The sequence below is a fragment of the Oncorhynchus kisutch genome, linkage group LG13, assembly GCF_002021735.2.
Source record: "Oncorhynchus kisutch isolate 150728-3 linkage group LG13, Okis_V2, whole genome shotgun sequence".
Taxonomy (NCBI): Eukaryota; Metazoa; Chordata; class Actinopteri; order Salmoniformes; family Salmonidae; genus Oncorhynchus; species Oncorhynchus kisutch.
The window spans coordinates 16,472,444-16,494,080 of NC_034186.2; the positions used below are offsets into that span (position 1 = coordinate 16,472,444).

The 21,637-nt window shown below is 42.7% G+C and overlaps 1 protein-coding gene across 1 annotated transcript in view; it reads left to right on the forward strand.

Moving 5' to 3' along the window:
• The window catches only part of podn (podocan), a 39,777-nt gene extending 18,880 nt beyond the window's left edge, over positions 1-20,897 (forward strand). Inside the window, exons 6-13 of the mRNA XM_020499460.2 lie at positions 5,805-5,914; positions 8,060-8,216; positions 8,477-8,592; positions 11,050-11,263; positions 11,816-12,020; positions 15,118-15,356; positions 15,647-15,795; positions 19,463-20,897. Of these exons, the coding sequence (XP_020355049.1) occupies positions 5,805-5,914; positions 8,060-8,216; positions 8,477-8,592; positions 11,050-11,263; positions 11,816-12,020; positions 15,118-15,356; positions 15,647-15,795; positions 19,463-19,649 (1,377 nt within the window). The 3' untranslated portion in view covers positions 19,650-20,897. The remainder of the gene's footprint in view (positions 1-5,804; positions 5,915-8,059; positions 8,217-8,476; positions 8,593-11,049; positions 11,264-11,815; positions 12,021-15,117; positions 15,357-15,646; positions 15,796-19,462) is intronic.
• The last annotated feature ends 740 nt before the right edge of the window (positions 20,898-21,637 follow it).

Consider the following 21,637-nt stretch of genomic DNA (forward strand, 5'->3'; position numbering starts at 1 on the left):
ACTGGGGCTAGGGTTAGGTTTAGAATAAGGGTTAGGGTAAAGGTAAAGACTGGGGTTAGGGTTAGGATTAGGATAAGGGTTAGGGTAAAGGTAAAGACTGGGGCTAGGGTTAGGATTAGAATAAGGGTTAGGGTAAAGACTGGGGCTAGGGTTAGGGTTAGGTTTAGGATAAGGGTTAGGGTAAAGGTAAAGACTGGGGCTAGGGTTAGGTTTAGAATAAGGGTTAGGGTAAAGGCAAAGACTGGGGCTAGGGTTAGGATTAGAATAAGGGTTAGGGTAAAGGTAAAGACTGGGGCTAGGGTTAGGATTAGGATAAGGGTTAGGGTAAAGGTAAAGACTGGGGCTAGGGTTAGGATTAGGATAAGGGTTAGGGTAAAGGTAAAGACTGGGGCTAGGGTTAGGATTAGGATAAGGGTTAGGGTTAGTAGATAGTCTGTAGAGCATCTACAGATGGATTAGGATAAGGTTTAGAGTTAGGATTAGGATAAGGGTTAGGATTAGTAGATAGTCTTTAGAGCCTCTACATATGAACTATCCAATTAAAGTTTTACCGTTTTCACTTGTGGTAATCATACATAATCAGAACTCCCAGGAGAGAGTAGCACACAGTATAGTGTGCTGTGCTCATTAAAAGTGCTGCTAGGGTCACCATGGAGCTCTCTGAAACCATCTTCACACCTCCACTTGGTTCTACTCCTATAGGAATCATAATAAGAAAAAAAACAGTTTTAAAGTTTTATTTTGAGCAATACAAACCATACTGAGTGAGCTTGGATGATCTCCAGGTTGAGACAACCAAAGTCCTACATCCACAAGAATTCAGCAATACAAACCATACTGAGTGAGCTTGGATGCTCTCCAGGTTGAGACAACCAAAGTCCTACATCCACAAGAATTCAGCAATACAAACCATACTGAGTGAGCTTGGATGATCTCCAGGTTGAGACAACCAAAGTCCTACATACACAAGAATTCAGCAATACAAACCATACTGAGTGTGCTTGGATGATCTCCAGGTTGAGACAACCAAAGTCCTACATCCACAAGAATTCAGCAATACAAACCATACTGAGTGAGCTTGGATGATCTCCAGGTTGAGACAACCAAAGTCCTACATCCACAAGAATTCAGCAATACAAACCATCCATACTGAGTGAGCTTGGATGATCTCCAGGTTGAGACAACCAAAGTCCTACATCCACAAGAATTCAGCAATACAAACCATACTGAGTGAGCTTGGATGATCTCCAGGTTGAGACAACCAAAGTCCTACATCCACAAGAATTCAGCAATACAAACCATACTGAGTGAGCTTGGATGATCTCCAGGTTGAGACAACCAAAGTCCTACATACACAAGAATTCAGCAATACAAACCATACTGAGTGAGCTTGGATGATCTCCAGGTTGAGACAACCAAAGTCCTACATCCACAAGAATTCAGCAATACAAACCATACTGAGTGAGCTTGGATGATCTCCAGGTTGAGACAACCAAAGTCCTACATCCACAAGAATTCAGCAATACAAACCATCCATACTGAGTGAGCTTGGATGATCTCCAGGTTGAGACAACCAAAGTCCTACATACACAAGAATTCAGCAATACAAACCATACTGAGTGAGCTTGGATGATCTCCAGGTTGAGACAACCAAAGTCCTACATCCACAAGAATTCAGCAATACAAACCATACTGAGTGAGCTTGGATGATCTCCAGGTTGAGACAACCAAAGTCCTACATCCACAAGAATTCAGCAATACAAACCATCCATACTGAGTGAGCTTGGATGATCTCCAGGTTGAGACAACCAAAGTCCTACATCCACAAGAATTCAGCAATACAAATATGTAATGACTCAGGCTAGAGCCATAACACAATATCTCCCTCCAAAGAGTAATTGCTTTCTGAACAAAACCGCAAAATAACCAAATGGCTGAAATACCCGTTCAAAAATGGAATTTGAAACTCATGCTTTTGTTGGTTCTAGAATTAACATTTTCCTTTCCCTTCCATACTTGAATCTTCCACCCAGGATCTCCTATTCTTAGTGTGTCAAAGTACAATTCTGTGTGAAATGTCTAATATATTATTTTATGTTGTGATGCTGTATGTTTGCCAGCAGTGCTGCTGTTGCCAGAAGGAAAGGTGGCAGACAGTCAACCAGGCGATATCCATTCTCTTCTCACCCAGTGTGTGCCCGCTTATGGTTTTAATCACTTCCAGTGTATCCATGCCAGCTGGTCAGATCTAAAATGTCGCTGTGGCATACAGTCATTTTTGACTGTGCGAGAGAGGGGTGAGGGAGAGAGAGAGTGAGGGGGAGAGGGAGGGAGAGAGAGCGAGAAAGGGAGAGAAAGGGAGAGGGGGAGGTGGAGAGATGGAGAAAGGGAGAGAAAGGGAGAGGGGGAGGTGGAGAGATGGAGAAAGGGAGAGAAACAGAAAGAAAGGGGATTTTAAAGTGCTCACTAAGCCTAAAAGAAACCCATGTTTCTTTAATCCATAAAAGCATGTTGATAGGGGAGCAGATATAAAGCCATGTAACACTAACGTTAAGCTTGCTACTACTGTAGCAGTTACTCCTATTTCTGTATTCTCTCTCTGTTACTACATTTCTAATAGTTGATCAAATATTCAGAGGAGTGACTGAAAGGAGTTTTACCTTGTTTTAGATGAGGGGAGAGTAAAGCCTGCCACAGTCATACAGTGCATTCGGAAAGTATTCAGACCCCTCCACATTTTGTTACGTTATTTTAAATAGATTAAATCTTTTTTTCCCCCTAATCAATCTACACACAATACCCCATTATGACAAAGCAAAAACAGGTTTTTAGACATTTTTGCACATTTATATATAAAAAAAATATATATTACATTTACAAGTATTCAGACTCTTTCCTCAGTATTTTGTTGAAGCACCTTTGGCAGCGATTACAGCCTCGAGTCTTCTTGCGTATGACGCTACAAGCATGGCACACCTGTATTCGGGGAGTTTCCCCCATTATTTTCTGCAGATCCTCTCAAGCTCTGTCAAGTTGGATGGGGAGCGTCGCTGCACAGCTATTTTCAAGTCTTTCCAGAGATATTCGATTGGGTTCAAGTCCTGACTAGGTCTGGGTTTTCATCAAGGATCTCTCTGTACTTTGTTCCATTCATCTTTCCCTCAATCCCGACTAGTCTCCCAGTCCTTGGCGCTGAAAAACATCCCCACAGCATGATGCTGCCACTACCATGCTTCACCATACGGATGCTGCCAGGTTTCTTCCAGACGTGACGCTTGGCATTCAGGCCAAAGAGTTCAATCTTGGTTTCATCAGACCAGAGAATCTGGTTTCTCATGGTCTGAGAGTCTTTAGGTGCCTTTTGGCAAACTCCAAGCGGGCTGTCATGTGCCTTTTACTGAGGAGTGGCTTCCATCTGGAAACTCTACCATAAAGGCCTGATTGTTGGAGTGCTGCAGAGATGGTTGTCCTTCTGGAAGGTTCTCCCATCTCCACAGAGGAACTCTGGAGCTTAGTCAGAGTGACCATTGGGTTCTTGGTCACCTCCCTGACCAATGCCCTTCTCCCTGTATTGCTCAGTTTGGTCGGGCAGCCAGCTCTAGGAAGAGTCTTGGTGGTTTCAAACTTCTTCCATTTAAGAATGACGGCTGCCACTGTGTTCTTGGGGACCTTCAATTCTGCAGAAATGTTTTGGTACCCTTCCCCAGATCTGTGCCTCGACACAATCCTGACTTGGAGCTCTATGGACAGTTCCTTCAACCTAATTACTTGTTTTTTCTCTGACATGCACTGTCAACTGTGGGACCTTATATAGACAGGTGTGTGCCTAAGGAGATGATTGTGGACTTCAGGAAACAGCAGAGGGAACACCCCCCTATCCACATCGATGGAACAGTAGTGGAGAGGGTAGCAAGTTTTAAGTTCCTTGGCATACACATCACAGACAAACTGAATTGGTCCACCCACACAGACAGCATCGTGAAGAAGGCGCAGCAGTGCCTCTTCAACCTCAGGAGGCTGAAGAAATTTGACTTGTCACCAAAAGCACTCACAAACTTCTACAGATGCACAATCGAGAGCATCCTGGCGGGCTGTATCACCGCCTGGTACGGCAACTGCTCCGCCCACAACCGTAAGGCTCTCCAGAGGGTAGTGAGGTCTGCACAACGCATCACCGGGGGCAAACTACCTGCCCTCCAGGACACCTACACCACCCGATGTTACAGGAAGGCCATAAAGATCATCAAGGACAACAACCACCCGAGCCACTGCCTGTTCACCCCGCTATCATCCAGAAGGCGAGGTCAGTACAGGTGCATCAAAGCTGGGACCGAGAGACTGAAAAACAGCTTCTATCTCAAGGCCATCAGACTGTTAAACAGCCACCACTAACATTGAGTGGCTGCTGCCAACACACTGACTCAACTCTAGCCACTTTAATAATGGGAATTGATGGGAAATGATGTAAAATATATCACTAGCCACTTTAAACAATGCTACCTAATATAATGTTTACATACCCTACATTATTCATCTCATATGTATACGTATATACTGTACTCTATATCATCTACTGCATCTTTATGTAATACATGTATCACTAGCCACTTTAACTATGCCACTTTGTTTACATCTCATATGTATATACTGTACTCGATACCATCTACTGTATCTTGCCTATGCCGCTCTGTACCATCACTCATTCATATATCTTTATGTACATATTCTTTATCGCCTTACACTTGTGTGTATAAGACAGTAGTTTTGGAATTGTTAGTATGATGCAGCCACCAGTATGCTTGAAAATATTGAGAGTGGTTCTCAGTAATTTGTTACATTGGATTTGCCCCAAATATAACACTTTGTATTCAGGACAAAAAGTGAATTGCTTTACCACATTTTTTGCAGTATTTCATTCGTGGCTTGTTGCAAACAGGATGCATGTTTTGGATTTTTTTTTATTCTGTACAGGCTTCCTTCTTTTCACTCTGTCAATTAGGTTATTATTGTGGAGCAATTGCAATGTTGTTGATCCGTCCTCAATGTTCTCCTATCTCAGCCATTAAACTCTAACTGTTTTAAAGTCACCACTGGCCTCATGGTGAAATCCCTGAGCGGTTTCCTTCTTCTCCGGCAACTGAGTTAGGAAGGACGCCTGTATCTTTGTGGTGACTGGGTGTATTGATACACAATCTAAAGTGTAACTAATAACTTCATCATGATCAAAGGGATATTCAATGTTTGCTTTAAAAAAAAACATCTACCAATAGGTGCGTTGGAAAACCTGGTCTTTGTGGTTGAATCTGTGTTTGAAAGTCAATGCTCTCCTGAGGGACCTTACACATAATTGTATGTGTGGTGTACAGAGATGAGGTAGTCATTTAAAAATCATGCTAAACACTGTTATTGCACACAGAGTGAGTCCATGGAACTTATTATGTGACTTGTTCAGCGCATTCTTACTTCTGAACATATTTAGGCTTGCCATAACAAAGGGGTTGAATACTTTCCAGCTTTACATTATTAATGAATTTGTAAAAATGTCAAAAAACACTATTTCACTTTGACATTATGGGGTATTGTGTGTCGGCCAGTGAAAAACAATCTCAATTTAATCCATTTTAAATTCAGGCTGGTACACAGCAAAATGTGGAAGAAGTAAAGTGGTGTGAATACTTTCTGAAGGAATGTAAATTAACCCTTACTGCCAGTGGTCAGTACAACAGTAGAAAAGAAATGAAGAGAGTATCTCTCTCTCTCTCTCTCTCTCTCTCTCTCTCTCTTCCTGTCTTTTTCCCTCCCAGCTCACCACAGCACCCAGACACCTGCCTCCCTCACTGGTCAGTGCTGATTTTGCCGCAAATTCACTCACAAAGATCTACCCGTACACATTTGGCCAGAAGCCAGGACTGAAGTAAGTGTCTGTCTGTCTGTCTGTCTGTCTGTCTGTGTGTCTGTGTGTCTGTGTGTGTGTGTGTGTGTGTGTAGGTTGGTGGGAGGTTTTGTGTAGGAGGATTACATTCTCACAGTAGATTACATTACATTCTCACAGTAGAAAGGTTTTATTCAACTATTACAGACTACAAAGGGAAGCACAGCCGAGAGATGCCCAGTGACACGATCCTACCAGATGAGCTAAATTGCACGCTTCGAGGCAAGTAACACTGAAACATGCATGAGAGCACCAGCTGTTCCGGACGACTGTGTGATCACGCTCTCCGCAGCCGTTGTGAGTAAGACCTTTAAACAGGTCAACATTCACAAGGCCGCAGGGCCAGACGGATTACCAGGACGTGTACTCCGAGCATGCGCTGACCAACTGGCAAGTGTACTGACATTTTCAACCTCTCCCTGTCTGAGTCTGTAATACCAACATGTTTCAAGCAGACCACCATAGTCCCTGTGCCCAAGAACACTAAGGTAACCTGCCTAAATGACTACCGACCGTAGCACTCACGTCTGTAGCCATGAAGTGCTTTAAAAGGCTGGTCATGGGTCACATCATCACCAATATCCCACTCCAATTTGCATATCGCCCCAACAGATCCACAGATGATGCAATCTCTATTGCACTCCACACTGCCCTTTCACACCTGGACAAAAGGAACACCTATGTGAGAATGCTAGTCATTGACCATAGCTTAGCATTCAACACCATAGTGCCCTCAAAGCTCATCACTAAACTAAGGACCCGGGGACTAAACACCTCCCTCTGCAACTGGATCCTGGAATTCCTGACGTGCCGCCCCCAGATGGTAAGGGTATGTAACAACACATCCGACACGCGCATCCTTAACCCAGGGACCCCTCAGGGGTGCGTGCTCAGTCCCCTCCTGTACTCCTTGTTCATTCATGACTGCACGGCCAGGCATGACTCCAACACCATCATTAAGTTTGCTGATGACACAACAGTGGTAGGCCTGATCATCAACAACGACGAGACAGCATATAGGGAGGTCAGAGACCTGGCCGTGTGGGGCCAGAAAAACAACCTCTCCCTCAACATGATCAAGACTAAGGAGATGATTGTGGACTACAGGAAAAGGAGGACCGAGCATGCCACCATTCTTATCGACGGAGCTGTAGTGGAGCAGGTTGAGAGCTTCAAGTTCCTTGGTGTCCACATCACCAACAAACTAACATTGTCCAAGCACACCAAGACAGTCGTGAAGAGGGCACGACAAAACCTATTCCCCCTCAGGAGACTAAAACGATTTGGCAATGGTCCTCAGATCCTCAAAAGGTTCTACAGCTGCACCATCGAGAGCATCCTGGTTGCATTGACACATTTTTTGGGGACAATTTTTAAGGTCTTCCTCTGACACCGTCTGGGATAGAGGTCCCGGATGGCAGGAAGCTTGATGTACTGGGCTGTACGCACTACTCTCTGTAGTGCCTTGAGGATGGACGCCGAGCAGTTGTCATACCAGGCAGTGATGCAACCACTGGTTGTCAAAGACTCCAGCCACCCTAGTCATAGACTGTTCTCTCTGCTACTGCACGACAAGCGGTACGGAAGCGTTAAGTCTAGGTCCAAGAGGCTTCTAAACAGCTTCTACCCCCAAGCCATAAGACTACTGAACATCTAAACAAATGGCTACCCAGACTACTTGCATTGTCCCCCACCCCCTTTTATGTTGCTGCTACTCTCAGTTATTATCTATGCATAAGTCACTTTAATAACTCTGCCCATATGTATATATTACCTCATTTACCTGGACTAACTGTTGCCCCCGCACATTGACTCTGTACCGGTACCCCCTGTATATTGTCTCGCCATTGTTATTTTACTGCTCCCCGTTAATTATTTGTTACTTTATTTCTTATTTTTTACGTATTTTTCTTAAAACTGCATTGTTGTGTAAGGGCTTGTAAGTAAGCATTTAACTGTACGGCCTATACCTGTTGTATTCGGCGCATGTGACAAATACAATTTGATTTGATGTTGCTATAGGTGTTATATTGTTATATTGCCTTTAATTACCTTGCTTCTTTCATAGCATAACAAATTTAACCACTAATAACATGCTTTCTCCCCTGTGTCCTAACTCCACCCCAGGTCAGTGTATCTCCATAACAACAAACTGACAGATGCAGGGCTACCAGAGAACATGTTTAACGGTTCTGACAGCCTAGAGGTTCTCATCATGTCCAGTAACTTCCTCCGCTACGTCCCTAGGAACCTGCCCTCTGCTCTCTACCGCCTACATCTAAAGGTATTGTATGTACAGAGTACCTGACCTTACACAATTAAGACGCGTCAGAACAGCACACTCCACATACATACAGCCAAGCATTTGAGGCTCTTTCTCAATTTCCCCGATTACTCATGTTCTCTCCTCCCGTCTTCTCCACACCTTCCATGTTAGTGGGAATTGAGGAGGGGGATTAAAGGAGAAGAGGAAACAAAAACATTGAAAAGTGTCTGTGATAATCATAAGTGATGATGATTGTGTGTGTCTTCTTGGTATAACAGAACAACATGCTGGAGAAGATCCCATCAGGGGTGTTTGATAGCCTGACCCAGCTCAGAGAGCTCTACCTACAGAACAACCTGCTTAGCAACGAAGGCATGGACAACGAGACCTTCAGGTACTGTAGTACCATTTACTGTCAATGTGTATGATACTCAGACTTACAGACAAACACAAAAACACAACAGAGAGCCATTAAGTCCACCTGAGCAAAGTCTTCTTCTACGATTCAATATATCCGAGGACACCTATTACATTATTACTGAGGGTATTGATGAAAAGCAAAGACCTATAGACTTTACAACACACGTCAATGTAAAGCTGGCACAATGACACTGCAAAATGAAACAGGCAGGGGAATCATACTGTAATGAAACAGGCAGGGACAATGATACTGTAATGAAACAGGCAGGGGAATCATTCTGTAATGAAACAGGCAGGGACAATGATACTGTAATGAAACAGGGAGGGACAATGATACTGTAATGAAACAGGCAGGGACAATGATACTGTAATGAAACAGGGAGGGACAATGATACTGTAATGAAACAGGGAGGGACAATCATACTGTAATGAAACAGGGAGGGACAATGATACTGTAATGAAACAGGGAGGGACAATGATACTGTAATGAAACAGGCAGGGACAATGGAGAGAGAGAGAGAGAGAGAGAGAGAGAGAGAGAGAGAGAGAGAGAGAGAAAGGAGAGAGAGAGAGAGAGAGCGGAGGAGAGAGAGAGGAGAGAGGAGGAGAGAGAGAGAGAGGGAGATAGAGAGAGAGAGAGATTAGAGAGGGAGAGAGGGAGAGGGAGAGGAGAGAGAGAGAGGGAGAGAGAGAGGAGGAGAGAGAGAGAGAGAGAGAGAGAGAGAGAGAGGAGAGATTCGAGGGAGAGAGAGAGAGAGAGGAGAGAGAGAGAGAGAAGAGAGAGAGAGAGAGAGAGAGAGAGGAGAGAGAGAGAGAGAGAGAGAGAGAGGGGGAGAGAGAGGAGAGAGAGACGAGAGAAGAGAGAGAGAGAGAGAGAGGAGAGAGAGAGAGAGAGAGAGAGAGAGAGAGAGGAGAGAGAGAGAGAGCGAGAGAGAGAGAGAGAGAGAGAGAGAGAGAGAGAGAGAGAGAGAGAGAGAGAGAGAGAGAGAGAGAGAGAGAGGAGAGAGAGAGAGAGAGAGAGAGAGACTCTAAAGAAAGTTGGAAAACACTAAACAACAACACAAAGATTTATCTATCCAAAATGGAGATGTATGGGTAAACCAATTCTCCAATCTTTTTGGCTCTATAAAAAAGAATAAAGAGCAAAAACATATACATGATCAAATACAGATCTTAGAATCAACTATTAAACACTCCGTGTACAACGTAGAACACCAATAATGCAAGCAGAGCAGAATTAGGCGATACCCACTAATGATCAAAATCCAGAAAAGAACCATTAAATTATACAACCACCTAAAAGGAAGCGATTCCCAAACCTTCCATAACAAAGCCATCACCTACAGAGAGATGAACCTGGAGAAGAGTCCCCTAAGCAAGCGGGTCCTGGGGCTCTGTTCACAAACACAAACACACCCTACAGAGCCCCAGGACAGCAGCACAATTAGACCCAACCAAATCATGAGAAAACAAAAAAGATAATTACTTGACACATTGGAAAGAATTAACAAAAAAACAGAGCTAACTAGAATACTATTTGGCCCTACACAGAGAGTACACAGCCGGCAGAATACCTGACCACTGTGACTGACCCAAAATTAAGGAAAGCTTTGACTATGTACAGACTCAGTGAGCATAGCCTTTCTATTGAGAAAGGCCGCCGTAGGCAGACATGGCTCTCAAGAGAAGACAGGCTATGTGCTCACTGCCCACAAAATGAGGTGGAAACTGAGCTGCACTTCCTAACCTCCTGCCCAATGTATGACCATATTAGAGAGACATATTTCCCTCAGATTACACAGATCCACAAAGAATTCGAAAACAAATCCAATTTTGATAAACTCCCATATCTACTGGGTGAAATTCCACAGTGTGCCATCACAGCAGCAAGATTTGTGACCTGTTGCCACGAGATAAAGGGCAACCAGTGAAGAACAAACACCATTGTAAATACAACCCATATTTATGCATATTTATTTTATCTTGTGTCCTTTAACCATTTGTACATTGTTAAAACACTGTATATATATATATAATATGACATTTGTAATGTCTTTATTGTTTTGAAACCTCTGTATGTGTAATGTTTACTGTTCATTTTTATAGTTTATTTCACTTTATATATTCACTTTGTATGTTATCTACCTCACTTGCTTTGGCAATGTTAACACATGTTTCCCATGCCAATAAAGCCCTTGAATTGAATTGAATTGAATTGATTGGGGAGAGAGAGAGATGGGGAGAGAGAGAGAGATGGAGAGAGAGAGAGAGAGAGAGAGAGAGAGGGAGAGAGAGAGGCCAATGGTGAGATATTAGGTTTAGCTGGTACGTGAGATTCGTCTATTCATGGAAAGATGAACTTTCAAGATAAAGTGATAACCTAACCTCTTCTCTATCAAAGATAACATCACCCTCTCTTCTCCCCTCTCAGCCAGTTGACCAAGCTGGAGTATCTGGACCTGTCCAACAACAACCTGAGTGTGGTTCCTCAGGGTCTGCCTCGAGGTCTGATACTGCTACACCTAGAGAAGAACAACATCCGCAGTATCCCTGGCGATGCCCTCATAGCCTGCCGTAACCTGGAGTACCTACTGCTGCACAACAATCAGCTACGCTCCCGCTCCATACACCAAGCTGCATTCCATGTATGCCTACAGCATTGCTGAATACTTGGGTTACTTAAGTCCCCCATATGGCCCTATTGCCCCACTTTTGTTGAATAGAAAAATATATATTTCTACTATGTATTTGAGCTTGTGTCTTCATAAGTGAGTACAACTATTTGAACAAAGAAAGGTGAGTACCAGACCTTTCTAAAACTATGCAACATGGCCATTTATTGTTAATGGCCATCTCATGAAAAATAATTATGTTTGGGTATGTCTATTTAGACGGAAATCTAAATGTTGCCTTTTTTATTCAACTGGTTAAATCTTATACTGTGGATAGATACACCGCCACAGGTGTATCTAGCTCAAAGGACCATGAAAAATATGATAGATGGCTATATAGCTTGATCTGATGGTTAGTTTGGTCAGGTTGAACCACCACAGAGTGTCGGGCACAATTGTTGTGATGTTATGATTATCATCATTTGTGTATATGTTAAATGATTTATGAGAAATGTGAAATGTGCAATGATATGTGCTTACAATAATGTTAAATTGTTCACAAAAATAGTTTTCTCTTCTCCCCAGGGCTTGAAGAAGCTACACACCCTCCACATGTACAACAACCAGCTGGAGCGTGTCCCCAGGGGTCTACCCCGCCGAGCCAAGACCCTTATGCTGCTTCACAACGGCATCAACGAGATTGGACGCAATGACCTGGTGATGCTTTACACCCTGACCGAGCTCAACCTCAGCTACAACCGCCTCATTAGCCCCAAGCTGCACCGAGAAGGTACACCTGTTAATCCTACGTGGAACATAAGGCTTTCACCTATATACAGTGCATTCGGAAAGTATTCAGAACCCTTGATTATTTTCAGGTCTCTCCAGAGTTGTTTGATCGGGTTCAAGTCCGGGCTCTGGCAGGGCCACTCAAGGACATTCAGAGATTGTGTTGACTTAACTTTGGGTGTAGGGTCGTTGTCCTGTTGGATGGTAAACCTTTGCCCTAGTCTGAGGTCTGAAGCAGGTTTTCATCAAGGATCTCTCTGTACTTTGCTCCGTTCGATCCAAACTAGTCCCCCAGTCCCTGCCGCTGAAAAACATCCCCACAGCATGATACTGCCACCACCATGTCTGGTTTCCTCCAGATGTGACGCTTGGCATTCAGGCCAAAGAGTTCAATCTTGGTTTCATCAGACCAGAGAATCTTGTTTCTCATGGTCTGAGGCCTTTAGTGTGCCTTTTGGCAAACTCCAAGTGTGCTGTTATGTGCCTTTTACTGAGGAGTGGCTTCCACCTGGCCACTGTACCATCAAGGCCTGATTGGTGGAGTGCTGCAGAGATGGTTGTCCTCCTGGAAGGTTCTCCCATCTCCACAGAGGAACTCTGGAGCTCTGTCAGAGTGACTATTGGGTACTTGAACACCTCGATGACCAAGGCCGGGCAGCCAGCTCTAGGAAGAGTCTTGGTGGTTGCAAACTTCTTCCATTTAAGAATGATGGAGACCACTGTGTTCTTGGGAACCTTCAGTGCTGCAGACATGTTTTGGTACCCTTCCCAGATCTGTGCCTCGACACAATCCTATCTCGGAGCTCTACAGACAATTTTTTGACCTCATGGCTTGGTTTTTTGGTTTTTGCTCTGGCATGCACTGTCAACTGTGGGGCCTTATATAGACAGGTGTGTGCCTTTCTAAATCATATCCAATCAATTGAATTTACCACAGGTGGACTCCAAGTTGTAGAAACATCTAAAGGTTGATATATGGAAACAGGATGCACCTGAGCTCAATTTCAAGTCTCATAGCAAAGGATCTGAATACTTACGTAAAAAGGAATTTCAGTTTTTTATTTGTAATACATTTGCTTACATTTCTAAAAAACAGTTTTACTTTGTAATTATGGGGTATTGTGTGTAGATTGATGAATCTATTATTCAATAAGGCTGTAACGTAACAAAATGTGGAAAATGTCAAGGGGTCTGAATACTTTCCGAATGCACTGTATATGTATATTTCTTTGTGTTTTGTTACATGCTGTACAGAAATTGTCTATGTGAATACTATATGTCTAATGTTAGATGACTCTTGCACAATGTACTGTTTGTCATGTTTGTCATGTTCTGTATGTCTGTCTACATGAATATCAGAATGTATACTGGAATGCATTATGAAACAGAAATGGATTAAAATGATGATAAATATCATCTGATATTTCAGCTCAGATGATATAAACAGTTGAAGTCGGAAGTTTACATACACCTTAGCCAAATACATTTAAACTCAGTTTTGCACAATTCCTGACATTTAATCCTAGTACAAATGTCCTGTCTTAGGTCAGTTAGGATCACCACTTTATTTTAAGGAAATGAAATGTCAGAATAATGGTAGAGGGAATGATTTATTTCAGCTTTTATTTCTTTCATCACATTCTCAGTGGGTCAGAAGTTTACATACACTCAATTAGTATTTGGTAGCATGACTTTAAATTGTTTAACTTGGGTCAAACGTTTCGGGTAGCCTTCCACAAGCTTCCCACAATAAGTACGGTGAATTATGGCCCATTCCTCCTGACAGAGCAGTTGTAACTGAGTCAGGTTTATAGGCCTCCTTGCTCGCACACGCTTTTTCAGTTCTGCCCACAAATTTTCTATGGGATTGAGGTCAGGGCTTTGTGATGGCCACTCCAATAACTTGACTTTGTTGTCCTCAAGCCATTTTGCCACAACTTTGGAAGTATGCTTGGGGTCATTGTTCATTTGGAAGACCATTTGCGACCAAGCTTTAACTTCCTGACTGATGTCTTGAGATGTTGCTTCAATATGTCCTCATAATTTTCCCTCATCATGATGCCATCTATTTTGTGAAGTGCACCAGTCCCTCCTGCAGCAAAGCACCTCCACAACATGATGCTGCCACCCCCGTGCTTCACGGTTGGGATGGTGTTCTTCGGCTTGCAAGCCTCCCCCTTTTTCCTCCAAACATAACAATGGTCATTATGACCTAACAGTTTTATTTTTGTTTCATCAGACCAGAGGACATTTCTCCAAAAAGTACAATCTTTGTCCCCATGTGCAGTTGCAAACCATAGTATGGCTTTTTTATGGCCATTTTGGAGCAGTGGCTTCTTTCTTGCTGAGCGGCCTTTCGGTTTATGTCGATATAGGACTCGTTTTACTGTGGATATAAATACTTTTGTACCTGTTTCCTCTAGCATCTTCACAAGGTCCTTTGCTGTTGTTCTGGGATTGATTTGCGCTTTTCGCACCAAAGTATGTTCATCTCTAGGAGACAGAACGCGTCTTCTTCCTGAGCGGTATGACAGCTGCGTGGTCCCATGGTGTTTATACTTGCGTAGTATTGTTTGTACAGATTAACGTGGTACCTTCAGGCATTTGGAAATTGCCCATGATGTCAAGCAAAGAGGCACTGAGTTTGAAGGTAGGCCTTGAAAAATAGTTACACCTCCAATTGACTCAAATGATGTCAATTAGGCTATCAGAAGCTTCTAAATCCATGACATAATTTTCTGGAATTTTCCAAGCTATTTAAAGGCACAGTCAACTTAGTGTATGTAAACTTCTGATCCACGGGAATTGTGGTATTGTGGTATTGTGGTATTGTGGTAATTGTGGATACAGTTAATTATAAGTGAAATAATCTGTCTGTAAACAATTGTTGGAAAAATTACTTGTTTCATGCACAAAGTAGATGTCCTAACCGACTTGCCAAAACTATAATTTGTTAACAACTAATTTGTTGAGTGGTTGAAAAACAAGTTTTAATGAATCCAACCTAAGTGTATGTAAACTTCCGACTTCAACTGTAACCGCAGTGGTTAAATATCTCTATTGTGACATATTCTAATGAAACCGCGTTGATCGTCCAGCTTTCAGGAAGCTGCGTCTGCTGGAGACCTTGGACCTGTCAGGGAATGCCCTTCACTCCCTGCCCCTGGGGCTTCCCCGCTCCCTGCAGGTACTCCGGGTGAAGGACAACCAGCTGACCTCCATACCAGAGGGGGCGCTGCAGGGCATGTCCAAGCTCAGGGAGATCCACCTCAACCACAACCAGCTCAAACTCAACTCCATCTACCAGGGAGCCTGGATGGAGCTCAGAGCTCTGACGGTGAGACCGGGTGATTGGTGTGTGTGAGGTGGAGGGGAGAGGGGAGAAGTAGAGAGGAAGAGGATGTATGTTGACCCCCCCAATACACACCTCACCATTACAATCTGTCTGATCCCCTCAACCACTTCTTTCCTCTCAGTTTACTGAACCTACAGGTTTTCTGTGTGATAAAGCTGGCTGCTGGCTCTGACCTTCAGTTGTTGGAACTGTTGGTAGTTGGTTAGCACTCTGATGGTGTAGAAGGGACCAATAAATACAAGGTGATTGATTTGATTGATGTGTTTGTCCAGACGTTGGACCTGTCCAGTAACCAGCTGTCCCATGTCCCCTCTGACCTGCCTGAGTCTCTGGAGTACCTGTACCTTCAGTCCAATCGTATTAGCACTGTCCCTGCCACCGCCTTCGAGGGCACCCCCAACATCAAGGGCATCTTCCTACGGTGAGAGACTAAACACTAATGCATGCACACACACACCGACACAACTAGAAACACACTCGCACCTGAACCTATTTCTCAGTTCAAACCCACAGCTCATGTTCAGTAAGTTCAAGTCCCATTATCAAATGCGAGTGTCAATCAAACTCTCTCAAATCACCATATATATATATATATATATATATATACACACACACACACACACACACACACACTTTACTATGTTTTTTAGATAACAATAATTAAACCGTCATTCAACTCCTGACCCCTTCCATTAACTCTGAGGCCCAGTGTTCTCCTTTCCACTCCACTGTTCCATCCGTTCTGTTGCATTGTTTCTGAATGAGACATTTCTGGCCTTCTACTCAGCTCAAATCATCACCATTCATCCTCTACTGGGAGTGTGTGACTAAGTCCTGTTGATTAATGCCAGCTGTAAGACAGAGCCACATAGCCCCTAGTCTATTGAGTCCCAAGCTTCATCCAATGGCACCCTATTCCCAATATAGTGCACTACTTTTGAAACGAGCCCTACTCAAATGTAGTGTACTGTACATGGAATTAGCATGCCATTTGGGACGCAGACCCAGGGCTCTGATGGATATTTGGTTGATGGTTCCCTCATCATCCTTACGTGTGGTTATTTTCTGTTTGGACCTGATCTATGTTGCGCTGTGCTGAGGAGACTTATGTAACGGACACAGAGAAGGAGGGAGCTGCTGACGGAACAAGTTGTCCTTCTCTGCTTTACCTCTGTGTTGACTGTACTCATTAAAATCTCCTACACATATACGCAATGTAAAGTACCCATCAGATGGTTGTTTTGTCATTTATCTACTTTCCTAAACTCTCCTAATTATCTGGTTGGGGTATGAAATTCTCTTAGTTTCCTTCCTTCTGTCCTCTTCGGACTTCTTCCTTGTCTGTGGGCGGGGTTGGGTCCCAAAAGTCCTAAACCATTAACATCCTTGTCTCCTCATCTGCTTGCTACCACTGGTCTGAATAGATACTGGTGTATGTAGCTAGCCAGGTTAGTATCAGTTTCCATCTTATTACTTTACCTCTTAGACCACTAATCATTTCAGGACATTTTGGCCAGTGGTCAGTTTGGAAAGTAAATAATCTAAGATTGGTGGGACGCTGGCCTGAGGGTTTGTCTGGTTGGTTTAGAGACAGCTGTTTTTTTCAGCAGGAGTCTGACTGACTGCTCTAGGCTGTTTTATCAGCTCAAGGACTTTACAGGCCCTGACCTCATCCAGCCCACTCTGTCCTCCAGCCTGTTGGTCTCTTCATGCTGTGGGGTCAGCCTCAGCAGCTGCTGAAGTATCACAGCAGTTAGAAGCGCTTGTTTTTCCTCTAAATCCCTCCACAGCTGTGGGAGCTGCTGGCCTGAGCCAATTTACAGCGGATGGAATGCTGCATGGGTTCAGTGGGGGGGGGGGGGGGTTGGAGTCATTAAAACTCATTTTTTAATCACTCCACAAATGTCTTGTTAAAAAACTATAGTTTTGGCAAGTCGGTTAGGACATCTACTTTGAGCATTACACAAGTAATTTTTCCGGCAATTGTTTACAGACAGATTATTTAATTTATAATTCATTGTATCACAATTCCAGTGGGTCAGAAGTTTACATACACTAAGTTGACTGTGCCTTTAAACAGCTTGGAAAATTCCTGATAATGATGTCATGGCTTTAGAAGCTTCTGATAGGCTAATTGACAGTCATTTTAGTCAATTGGAGGTGTAACTGTGAATGTATTTCAAGGCCTACCTTCAAACGCAGTGCCTCTTTGTTTGACATCATGGGAAAATTGAAAGAAATTAGCCAAAAAAATTCATCCTTGGGAGCAATTTCCAAACGCCTGAAGGTACCACGTTCATCTGTACAAACAATAGTACGCATGTATGAACACCATGGGACCACGCAGCCGTCATACAGCTCAGGAAGGAGACGCGTTCTGTCTCCTAGATATGAACGTACTTTGGTGCGAAAAGTGCAAATCAATCCCAGAACAACAGCAAAAGGACCTTGTGAAGATGCTAGAGGACACAGGTACAAAAGTATCTATAGCCACAGTAAAACGAGTCCTATATCAACATAAGCTGAAAGGCCGCTCAGCAAGGAAGAAGCCACTGTTCCAAAACCTCCATAAAGAAGCCAGACTATGGTTTGCAACTGCACATGGGGACAAAGATTGTACTTTTTGGAGAAATGTCCTCTGGTCTGATGAAACAAAAATAGAACTGTTTGGCCATAATGACCATCATTATGTTAGGAGGAAAAAGGGGGAGGCTTGCAAGCTTAAGAATACTATCCCAACCGTGAAGCACGGGGATAGCAGCATCATGTTGTGGGGGTGCTTTGCTGCAGGAGGGACTGGTGCACCTCACAAAATAGATGGCATCATGATGAGGGAAAATTATGTGGATATATTGAAGCAACATCTCAAGACATCAGTTTTGCGACCAAGTTAAAGCTTGGTCGCAAATGGGTCTTCCAAATGGACAATGACCCCAAGCATACTTCCAAAGTTGTGGCAAAATGGCTTAAGGACAACAAAGTCAAGGTTTTGGAGTGGACATCACAAAGCCCTGCCCTCAATCCCATAGAAAATGTGTGGGTAGAACTGAAAAAGTGTGTGCGAGCAAGGAGGCCTACAAACCTGACTCAGTTACACCAGCTCTGTCAGGAGGAATGGGCCAAAATTCTCCCAACTTATTGTGGGAGGCTTGTGGAAGGCTACCTAAAACGTTTGACCCAAGTTAAACAATTTAAAGTCAATGCTACCAAATACTAATTGAGTGTATGTAAACTTCTGACCCACTGGGAATGTGATGAAAGAAATAAAAGCTGAAATAAATATATTTCTCTCTACTATTATTCTGACATTTCACATACTTAAAATAAAGTGGGGATCCTAACTGACCTAAAGACAGGGATTTTTTACTTGGATTAAATGTCAGGAATTGTGAAAAACTGTAAACAGTTTTGGCTAAGGTGTATGCAAACTTCCGACTTCAACTGTAAATATGTGTGTGCGCGTGTGTGTGTAGGTGTGAGTGTCTGGGACAGATCATGAGTGTATTATAAACTAAGATGGATCCACTTCACTGACACTCAAGACATTGGCTTGATTGGGATAACATGGTGTCATATACCCTTGATACAGTACAGGGAGTATCAGAGTTGACTCATAGACAGAACAGCAGACAGACAATCTGATTGGCTAAGACCACATACTGTGCTTATTTACTTACTGAATCTCAACACCTGATTTGTTTACACCACATGTTGTGCCGGTCCTTATGGACAATGTCCATATTGGATTGGTTCTCATAATATGCTCGTTCAGATTCTAAACACAACGTCCTATCGGTTAGCAGCTCTTGCTGTGCTGGTTTACACATCAAACTCCAGCATCTGCTCAGTCATCATCACATAATATTGAGAAATTCAGCACCTGATTCCTTTTGTTATGATTAGTTGCTAGTTGTATAGGATTAAAGTCTAGGATCAGATCCTCCAGGCCATATAATCGTATTCATGATCTAATGATGAAGAAAAAAAAGACAAAAAGACAAAACGGATCCTATATGCCCTCCTACTATGAGACAGTTTGTGAATATGGGCCCTGACCCCCACAGACCTTTGCTCTGTCCCCCTCTCAGGTTCAACCGTCTGTCAGCCCACTCTGTGAAGGAGAACTCCTTCAAACACCTGACCAACCTGCGGGTGCTAGACATTGGCCACTTGAGTCACTCCGACCCCTCTGGCTCCCTCGGACCCCCCTTCGGACAAGAGGAAGAGGAGGAGGAAGAGATCGAGATAGAGGAAGTGGGAGAGGGATTTGCTTAATAAGTTTAGCCCATGGACACAAGCTGCTTGAATGATCGGAACCAAATGGTGCAGTTGTTTGGGATGCCATCCCAGTCCTGTTATTTTCAACGTACAGAAACATTTATTTTTGCAGTAGATCAGACTCAATTCAAAAATGTAAATTAAACTATGAATGGAAGGGGAACGTGGTATTTTGTCCCATTGCATATAGTCGTGAATTGCAGATGCACATATCTCTGGTGCAGGATACTAGATGAAATTGTATTTTTGTTTGTTGTATTATTTTTCTGGCCTTTGCTTGTCTATGTCTACGGTCGATTTTTGTTCATCCCAAATTGCACCCTATTCACTATTGTTTGCACTACATTTGACTAGGGCCTATAGGGCTCTGGTCAAAAGTACTGCACTATATAGGGAATAGTGTGCCAATTGGGACACCGCTTGTCTCACCACCAGGTTAGTGTAACCAGAAAGAAAGAGACAGTCAGACCTCATATGTTGATCATGCTGTATGAGTCCCATCTCTGAACTTTATTGTGTGCTAGCTGTGTCACCATACAAAGGAGATTATGTTGAGATTTGAAGTTATTGTCATCAGTTCTGAGCCTGTATTCATACAGATGTAGGATCTTAATTTGATCACCCTGTTGCAGGAGCACTTTCCTGCAATGCAGGAAATGTAAATTGTGTACTGTAGTGTATTTGAGGTTTAAAAAGGTTTCGGGAGTTTGTAATTCTCACTTTGAAATTTCAGACTTGATTTTCCATTGCAAAAGAATGTATCAACTCCACATAATAATTCACATTTCCTGTTGCTGCAGGATTATTTTCCTGCTGTAGCAAACTGGCTCAAAATGAAGATCCTACATCTGTACAGTAAAGAGTCTCAGACTAGGAGTACTGATCTTGGATCAGATCCCCGCTCTTATTCATTATGGTCTAAAAGGCTAAACTGATCCTATATCAGCACTCCTACTCTGAGATGCTTTGTGGATACTGGCTCTGGCTGTGATTGTGTGTCATGGCCTGGTAAGACAGTCTGGCTTTATGTCATTCTGTTATTCTTATATCATCGTTAATATGCCACAGAAGTTCCGTGACTGTGTCACAATCTCCTCCCTCACTCAGCCTACCAGGAGCTTGATCCATGCTGCTAATCTAATGCCTTGCTTTAATCCAGTCTTGTTTTACAATGATAACGATTGCAAATATTTGTATATGGTTTCTGAAAAACTCATGCTATTAAATTAATCTCGTTGCTATGAACCAATGCTTTTCTACGTATTGCACCTTCGGATTTATGCGTAGGGATTTCACACAGCAATTCATTATTTGAAAAATGATTAAATATTTGAAGTATTTTCCTTTACATCGATGGAAAAATAAAAATAAACTTCCTGCATGAACAGTTTTCTGAGCACAACCCAATATTAAGCGTGAAATGTACAGTACCAGTCAAAAGTTTGACACACCTACGCATTCAATGTTTTTTCTTAATTTGTAGAATAATAATTATTTGTAGAATAATAATTATTTGTAGAATAATAATTATTTGTAGAATAATAATTATTTGTAGAATAATAATTATTTGTAGAATAATAGTGAAGACATCAAAACTATGAAATAACACATATTATTTGTAGAATAATAGTGAAGACATCAAAACTATGAAATACTATGAAATAACACATATGGAATCATGTAGTAACCCAAAAAGTGTTAAACATATAAAAATAGATTTTATATTTGAGATTCTTCAATTAAGCCACCCTTTGCCTTGATGACAGCTTTGAACACTCTTGGCATTCTCTCAACCAGCTTCATGAGGTAGTCACCTGGAATGCATTTCAATTAACAGTTGTGCCTTTTGAAGAGATAATTTGTGGAATTTCTTTCCTTCTTAATGTGTTTCAGTTGTGTTGTGACAAGGTAGGGGTGGTATACAGAACCCCTATTTGGTAAAAGACCAAGTCCATATTATGGCAAGAACACCTCAAATACACAAA